General features: G+C 36.9%; 1 protein-coding gene and 1 long non-coding RNA gene across 2 annotated transcripts; both read right to left on the minus strand.

Annotated features, from left to right (window-relative positions):
- Positions 1–4178: 4178 nt before the first annotated feature.
- LOC147842624 (uncharacterized) lies at positions 4179–6085 on the minus strand. Its single transcript, XR_015497822.1, has 3 exons — positions 5954–6085; positions 5347–5439; positions 4179–4250 (listed from the first exon to the last, which is right to left on the minus strand). It is a non-coding gene; the product is annotated as an uncharacterized LOC147842624 (long non-coding RNA).
- Positions 6086–6425: 340 nt separating this feature from the next.
- Positions 6426–8617, minus strand: LOC147842625 (uncharacterized). The gene is made up of 4 exons (XM_087264564.1): positions 8581–8617; positions 7797–7893; positions 7045–7212; positions 6426–6642 (listed from the first exon to the last, which is right to left on the minus strand). Exons 2-4 carry the CDS (start codon positions 7877–7879, stop codon positions 6561–6563), a joined length of 333 nt encoding a protein of 110 aa, XP_087120690.1. The 5' UTR covers positions 7880–7893; positions 8581–8617; the 3' UTR covers positions 6426–6560.
- Between the last annotated feature and the right edge of the window lie 209 nt (positions 8618–8826).

Raw genomic sequence — 8826 nt, forward strand, 5'->3', positions numbered from 1 at the left:
TCATTCATTGTTCCTCACTGGTGGAATAATCTTTCCATTCCCACAGACTGCTGATTCACTTGTGTCATTTATGACAATTAAACATCTCTTGAGTGATCCCCCCTCTTAGCTCTTAATTCTCTGAGCACTAACTATTCCTTTGTATAATAACCACTTTGTTTGTATTGTTATCGTCTAATTACAATTACAATTGGGAAACTTTTGTAATGAATTCACTGAAGCCAAGTGTTAAAACCCAAGTGGAATCTTTAATGAAGCTATAAACACATAACCAAAACTCAAAGCTTGGCAAAGCATAATAAAACAAACCCACTGACTGTGGGGTAACACATAAATCTCGACAAGGAACAACTTAACTAGAACAATCAATGAGGAACACATGACTAAATCAACCAATGAAAAGATTCCACAAGAACAAAGGAGCAAATACCCAGCAGGAAACAGGAAGACAAGACTAAACGACAAAATAAACGTGAAGGCTGTGTCAGAAATTGCATACTTCCATACTATATAGATACTATATAGTGCGCTAAAAGCAGTATGTGAGCTGCATCCTTCATGAATGGGAGTGAAGCAATGCAAATAACATGGACTGGTCATGTGATAATGACAAATGTTGTATGTAAAACTATTAGTTTCATTCATACTCACATTCATAATATAGAACATACTTGTCTAATGGTCATGAAGTAAATTCAAATGTAGTACCTACTTGAGTAGTAGCCGATTTCAATGCAGTGGCGCAGTAGGTAGTGCTGTCGCCTTACAGCAAGAAGGTCGCTGGTTTGAGCCTCGGCTGGGTCAGTTGGCAATTCTGTGTGGAGTTTGCATGTACTCACTGTGCTCGCATGGGATAAATGTGCTGGATAAGTTGGCGGTTCATTCCGCTGTGGCGACCCTCGGATTAATAAAGAGACTAAACTGACAAGAAAATGAATGAATGAAATGGACCAACATGTTAAATATGTGTGTGATTGAATTCAGTTGTAAAAAAGGATTAAAAACAAAGTTTAACTTTGAAGAGTTAAAGCAATAGCAGTCATTTGGTGGAATGGCCCTTAGAAAACGTGAAAAAGCCAATATTCAGTCACACAAGGTATGAAACTACTGTTGCAAGCACTTTAAACCTACAATATCTGGCTCTGAATCTTCTTCCTGGACCTGATGAGTCACGTAAACAGGTCACAATTAATGCAGGATTACATTAAATTTCCATTGAATGCCCGCCCGCATGAGACGTTACCCACCCATGACTGCATGGAAGACTACCCATGCATGACTCAAAGACTAAAGTAAATATTGACTTGGGTTTTGATTTGTTTTCACCTATGAAATGTGTTAAACTCAATAGGGCAAAGCTCTCCAGCAGGTTAAACCAAAGTCTTTGTAAATGGATAGGCCAGGCTATTCAACTTTAATTCATCCAAAAATCAACTCCCCCTGCTTGCTGTAATAGGCAAAAGCACATTTAACTACCATTTAAATGTTGAATTCATTTTAGGATAGACACGCGTTCATAATGTCACAACAACAAGGTTTTTATATCTCTAAAATCCCATTAAACATGATAATTTGTTTCTGTTTGATATTTGTAACACTGGGACAGCTGCAGACAGATTGATGATTAAGTTGCGGGCGCCATCTTACGGCAAAACCCGGAAATTCATTCGCCATGATGATCTTTACAGTGCATTATGGTTTAAAGAAAACCTTGATTGGCCTGTAAACAAAAACTTCAAACACAAAACTGGTTGTAGCATTTTTGAAATAATAATTGGCCATTGCGCCAAAACTATTGTTGAAGAATCATTATCAAAAGTTTCAAATAATAAAAATAAATAAATGTTTTGTTAAAAATGTTTATTTTGTATTTATACGAGTATAACACAGTAAATGTGTAGTTGCGCCGATGAGTAACATAGACTGGGGCTTCAAAGATTAATCTGATAAAAGAATTTCCCTGCTGAAAAAACCAGCATAGACCAGCATTGCTGGTCACCAGCAAGACCAGCATATGTTGTGTTTTGGTGCTGGTATGCTGGTGACCAGCATGGGATGCTGGTGCTGGTATGCTGATAACCAGCATGGGATGCTGGTGCTGTGATGCTGGTGTTATGCTGTGATGACCAGCATGGGATGCTGGTGCTATGCTGGTGACCAGCATGGGATGCTGGTGTTATGCTGTGGTGACCATGGGATGCTGGTGCTGTGATGCTGGTATTATGCTGGTGACCAGCATGGGATGCTGGTGCTGTGATGCTGGTGACCAGCATAGGATGCTGCTGCTATGCTGGTGGCCAGCATACAAGCACCAGCATCCCATGCTGGTCACCAGCACCAAAACACAACATATGCTGGTCTTGCTGGGATTTGGGTGCTATGCTGGTGACCAGCATGAAATGCTGGTGCTGGGATGCTGGTCACCAGTATGAGATGCTGCTGGGATGCTGGCGCTGGTATGCTAGTGACCAGCAATCCCATGCTGGTCACCAGCACCAAAACACAACATATGCTGGTCTTGCTGGGATTTGGGTGCTATGCTGGTGACCAGCATGAATTGCTGGTGCTGGGATGCTGGTCACCAGTATGAGATGCTGCTGGGATGCTGGCGCTGGTATGCTAGTGACCAGCAATCCCATGCTGGTCACCAGCATCCCATGCTGGTCACCAGCACCAAAACACAACATATGCTGGTCTTGCTGGGATTTGGGTGCTATGCTGGTGCTGGGATGCTGGTCACCAGTATGAGATGCTGCTGGGATGCTGGCACTGGTAATATGCTAGTGACCAGCAATCCCATGCTGGTCACCAGCATCCCATGCTGGTCACCAGCACCAAAACACAACATATGCTGGTCTTGCTGGGATTTGGGTGCTATGCTGGTGACCAGCATGAAATGCTGGTGCTGGGATGCTGGTCACCAGTATGAGATGCTGCTGGGATGCTGGCGCTGGTATGCTAGTGACCAGCAATCCCATGCTGGTCACCAGCACCAAAACACAACATATACTGGTCTTGCTGGGATTTAGGTGCTATGCTGGTGACCAGCATGGAATGCTGGTGCTGGGATGCTGGTCACCAGCATGAGATGCAGCTGGGATGCTGGCGCTGATAGTGACCAGCAATACCATGCTGGTCACTGATAGCAAATTACATCTGGCCCAGATATGGCCCACATACCGCGCGGAATGACGGCAATGACTCAACCTGATTGTGGCTGTCATAAGGATCCAAAAGTCAGCCACAACTGAACCAGATCTGGGCCATATCTCAGAAAAAGCTTGGTCCATATCTGGGCCAGATGTGGCCCATACATTTTTTTAGATCTGGCCCAGCTGCGGCCCATGCAAATTCTGAAATCTGGCCCAGCTGCGGCCCATGCAGTTTCTCAGATCTGGCCCAGATGCGGCCCATGCAATTTCACAGATCTGGCCCAGATCTTGTTCAGTTGCGGCTGACTTTTGGGTTAGATGTGGCTGACATCTACATTTGGTAGCTATATAAATCACATTAAAAGGAATGCTTAGTTTAAATTGCTTTATTTAAAAAATTGCTTTAAAGGAAGCATATAAATTGATAAATACAAATATATAATTTATATAAATTATATAAATAGATGCATACAAAAAAACAACAACAGATTGATCAATGCAATACATATAAATATATGAATTAGATAAATAAATGCATACAGAATTATCACAAACTAAATGCAAATAAATAAATATAAAAGTTAAAATTAGGTAAGTGGATATACAGAATAAGAAGAACATACAAACACAAATGTATATACAAAATAGATAAATAGATACAGAAAAAAAACACAGAAAATATATATATATATTTTTTTTATAAAATGCATATTAATTAAATTAACAAATGATAATTACAGAGACAAGATAAACAAGTACGAGTAGACAGAACAAACACAGAAATCGAATATTTAACAAAAACATATTATTTAAAAAATTACAACGAAAAAGAATTTGTCTGATGAAGAGCTGGCGGCTCGAAACGTTTCACGCTCTGTGTCAGCCTTTTTAATTTAATAAATTTGTATTTTTGGAGCCTTGGTGTTGCCGCCTTTGATTTACATTAAATAATTACAATTAAATATTTATTAGCATCTACCCAGAACCAAAAATTTTTTTTTTAATTAAATAAACTGAAAATCTAACAGGGCAGTCCAAGAGTGAGGTCAGGGGCAAGCAAGGATCAAAGCCAAAAAAAACAGTCCAATGCAAAACATCCTGAAAATCGAAGAAGACAACAATTAAAAGGTGCTGTTTGCAGAGTACATACAGGCACAACTCGATTAAAATTAAGGACTTTTAAGCACTTTTTTAAGCACCTATTTTTATTTTTAAGACTGACAAGCAACGTATTGAACACCTGAAATGTATTCTCAGCAATACATAAAAACATTCCATAGGAACTACCTATCGATTTATAAAAAATAAAAAATAATATTAATATAATATTTCATAGTATTAAACCTATTTTAAATGTGCTTGTGAAATTATTTTTTAAATGTTTTTGTAGATGGAAAGAGAACTGAAAATTAAATTACATTAAATTAAAGGACTAGAAATACTATTATATTGCTAAAATAAAACAGATTTTAGTAAATAATACTAATACAGAGTAAAAGTACATGGTACTATTTTAGCTAGTTACATTTGGAAAAAAAAATCGGATTTTCATTACGGACCTTTTTTAAGTGTAAACTTGTTTGAATGGTTTAATTGTTTAATTACAAGACTACATAAAAAGGAATTTGCACTAACAAAGGAAGTTTATTTCCTTTAAGGAAGTTTAGTATATTTTCAAGCTTAGGAAGGTTTTATACTTCCTTATAATATTATTAATATTATAAAATATTTAAAATATTTTTTTTACATTTTTCAAAGCAGTGTTTTAAGAGCCTTATTGTTTATTTTTATAAATGTAACAACAGATTGCTTTGACCTGTAATGCCTGTACAATTTAGTGACACTTTAAGACAGACTATGTATAAATTGTACAAATACCTCATTCAAAAACGTTTCTAGCATACCAACCTCGTGACGTCAGACACAGCAATATTCCAAGATGGGGGTGCCTTTGTGCTACAAGCTCTAGTAAAACATGCCCTTTTCATCAAAATTGTTACATTAATCAAGTTTGGTTAATATATTTTTTTATTAAATCAGAAAGCAATTTACGAAATAATGTAAACTCAATTGACTGCATCACTTCTACTACAAGACACTGGGAAGAATTTTTGCTAGGCGATGTAGGAAGATCTGACACTGAAAGTTTTCTCCATCAATTCATAGTCTGAAATCTTGTTATTAGTGAAAGTACCTTTGAACTGACCGCAGATCTTGATGTAGTCTTTCTTGATCTGGTCTTCTCCACTTTCGATCCTTCCCTGGGTTAATCTTTACAAGGAACCTGCTGAATGGAAAAAAAAATACTTAGTGATAAAAACCTGGACTATATCATGCTCTAAAATATTTGAAATAAAAGCAGCATAAAAGGACAAGCTTGTGGTGGAGGTTTGCTAGAAAAATCTGTGAGAGAGGATGTTGTGTGTGAGTCAGACTGAGACAGACTGTTGTATGAATGTGTTTTTGAGTGTATGAATGTGAGAATGCATTCACAAGAGTGTGTGTTAGTTTGAGGATTTTGCTATTTTAAATATTAGGGTCCAACAGAGTAATTTGTTTAGTTAAGTTGTTTAAAATTATTTTCATTGATTAAATACTTGCCCATATATAGATGTAAAGAATAACCAAAAGAAATAATGCATTAAAATGTCATTATATTTTATATTCAATCTGCAAATCATTTGTTGTGAAATTTGAATGACTTCCATTCAGTATATGAATAAAATAAAATTAGAATAAGAATAAAACAATAGAACTCTATAAAAAAATACTTCCTATCAAAATAAAGCAGGTGCTTTTACCTTAAGGAACTTTATTAGTATGGTTCCCTGCTTCCAGTTAGTTCAACTTCAGATACCTCCATAATCTGTACTCTGGTGCTTCATTTGGTTCTTGACTTAAGGCTGATTTATACTTCTGCGTCAAACGCCGGCGTATGCTATGGCGCTGACGCATAGCCCTTCGCCGTGGCCGTCACCGTCACTGACGTGCACTTCTCAAAAAATTTAACTACACGTCGCAACGACGCCTAGCGTAAGCTCTGTGATTGGTCGGCTTGGTAGCGCTGACAAATCTGGGCGGGACTGATAGCAGCGCGAATGTAAGCGAGCGATTGTTTACAAGTGTGGAGTCCCGTGAAGGAGCTCCGGATGGAAAGCTTTGTTTTGTGTTTACCTCATAGTTAAAGTTGTTGTGTGTCCACCGGTTCCTGCCTCAAAATGAGTGAGTTTGAGCCACTTGTACATCCCGGAAGTGTTCAGGAAAAGCAAAAAAGCAGCGAAGAAACTCGACACAGAGGAACATTTACACCTCACTGCCAACTAGCGTTTTGGAAGTGTTAATGCAGACCAACAGAGACATCGCGCAGAAGTATAAATGCACAGCCACGCGCGTTGCATGCGCCGTTGGTTACGCCGGTCCCCTGACGCAGAAGTATAAATCAGGCTTTAAGAGTAACTGGTGTCGCATTCCAGGTCCATCACAATCTGAGCTAAAAGGACAATATGACAAAAGACAAGACAAATATGAATACACATAACTTACAGAATAAAACATTTAAAGATATAGTTTACTATTCTGCCACCATTTATTCATCCTCTACTTGTTTCAAAGCAGTTTGAATCTGTTAAACACTAAAGCAGATATTTTGAAGAATGTTAGAAACCTGTAACTATTGATATACATAGTAGGAAAAACTGGGTTTGTGTTCATTCATTTTTTTTTCAGCTTCATCCCTTTATTAATCTGGGGTCACCAAAGTGGAATGAACAGTCAACTTATCCAGCATGTTTTACGCAGCAGATACTCTTCCAGCTGCAACACATCACTGGGAAAACCCATACACTCTCATTTACACACATTCACTAAGGACAATTTAGCTTACCCAATTCACCTGTACCGCATGTCTTGTGGGGGAAACAGGAGCACCCGGAGGAAACCCACGCCAACACGGGGAGAACATACAAACTTCACACAGAAATGCCAACTGACCCAGCCGAGGCTCGAACCAGAAACATTTTTGCTGGGAGGCAACAGAGCTATCCACTGTGCACCGCACCACCTGAGTTTATGTTCAACAGAACAAAAAAAATATTTTGAAACAAGTGGAGGATAAAAGATGTCATTATTTTTGGGTGACCTATCCCTTTAAAATTTAAGTGTCAAGCATTAGTCTTAAAAACTTATGTATCACTACAGGAAAAATAAATCAAGTACCTCTTGTGAACAAGCAAAATCATTATGCCATTGTTTTCAATGGTTTTCTTTTACATTTTTCACTCTGAAATTATAACTTAAACATGCGATCCAAGGTAAATTAATCTACTTTTAACATAAAATAAAAAGTTAAGATAAAAATAAAAGTTACGTCAACAGACTGTGTTTTTCCAGCTCACCAATACTTTCAAATTTTACATTTTCAGAAAACAATTCAATAAATTACCTTATGGAAACATTTAGAATTTCTTTCAAATTAGATTTTTTTAATAATAGATATTTTAAATAAGCTATGACCTCACACAGTGATAAAATAGCAGCAATAAATCTTGTAATATTTTAATAATAAATAAAACATAAAATATATTATTTCAGTTCCCAACAACCAGTCTGACATATACAAGTTACAAAATATGTACAATATTGTACCTGGTGTGCTTGATGATGAAGTCAAACAATAAGTAATGCACTGATGTGAGAGTTGTCCTTTCCTTCAGCTTGCATCCTTGCATGATTCCTTTCTTTTCTGTAACAAATTAATACAATACAATCAATTTATAAAAATATTATTTTTACTTGCCACAAAACCATTTGTTTGGACTTGATGCATATGTACAAGATTAATGGTGCAATTCAGTTTCCAGGCTGTTTTAAAGTAATATAAAACATAAGATATGGATTTTAAATTTTTTTTTAATGCAGACCAGTCTCAACAGTGGCCAGCATGAACCACATAACGTTACTCTGTAAACGTTTGCTGAAACTTGATAAAACACACATTAACAAGCAAATCAAGATCATTAGGATTAAAGTTACCAAAAAGAGACTGTTCGTTCAGTGTTTGAGCTAAAACCAGTACAAAAGCAGAATTCGGCACCTTTTACAACTGTATAAAACGGACAGCATATGATTCATTCAAGCTCCCGTTTCGACGCTGTTCTTCATATAACACGTCTTATTGATCATTTAATTGGTAATGACGAGCGTAAAAGGACAATTGTAACTTAAATGAATTTGTTAAAACCCCGAGCACAATCAACTTAACAGAACGTTACTGAACTGACGGCTGCCATCATTCTTAGCCGTTTTTAGCCATATTATCCACATATAAGTTACAGTTTTATCACTATTCAAAACAGGGGCTTTTCTAACTAATAAAAACATTACCTGACGACAAATATCTCACAAATATGTTTTTAAAATAATAACTTACCCGATAAAAAGAAGAAGATGAAATGGCGGACTTGACTTTTTTTTTTTTTTTTTTTTTTTATTAAAGCGTTCAACAAGAATACAAAAATATACAGAAAAGGTACAAAACCTTTAACAACAAGGGTAGAGAACAGAACAAAACAAAATGACGAACTAAAGAATATGCCAGGGGGAATATAAATAACAAAAAGGACTTTAAATTTAAAGCAAGGTCACAGTGATGTTTACAAGATCACATACAATACAG

This window comes from Danio rerio, chromosome 8, assembly GCF_052040795.2.
Source record: "Danio rerio strain M-AB ecotype USA chromosome 8, GRCz13ab, whole genome shotgun sequence".
NCBI lineage: Eukaryota > Metazoa > Chordata > Actinopteri > Cypriniformes > Danionidae > Danio > Danio rerio.

Bases quoted from the DNA above. Each gene is read 5' to 3' on its own strand.
- LOC147842625 (XM_087264564.1), bottom strand. From the start codon at position 7,879: ATGCAAGGATGCAAGCTGAAGGAAAGGACAACTCTCACATCAGTGCAT. The intron at 7,213-7,796 runs GTACAATATTGT...ACATAAACTCAG, and splicing joins TTCATCATCAAGCACACCAG to GTGGTGCGGTGCACAGTGGA. The intron at 6,643-7,044 runs GTGAATTGGGTA...TTGTCCTTTTAG, and splicing joins CCACAAGACATGCGGTACAG to CTCAGATTGTGATGGACCTG.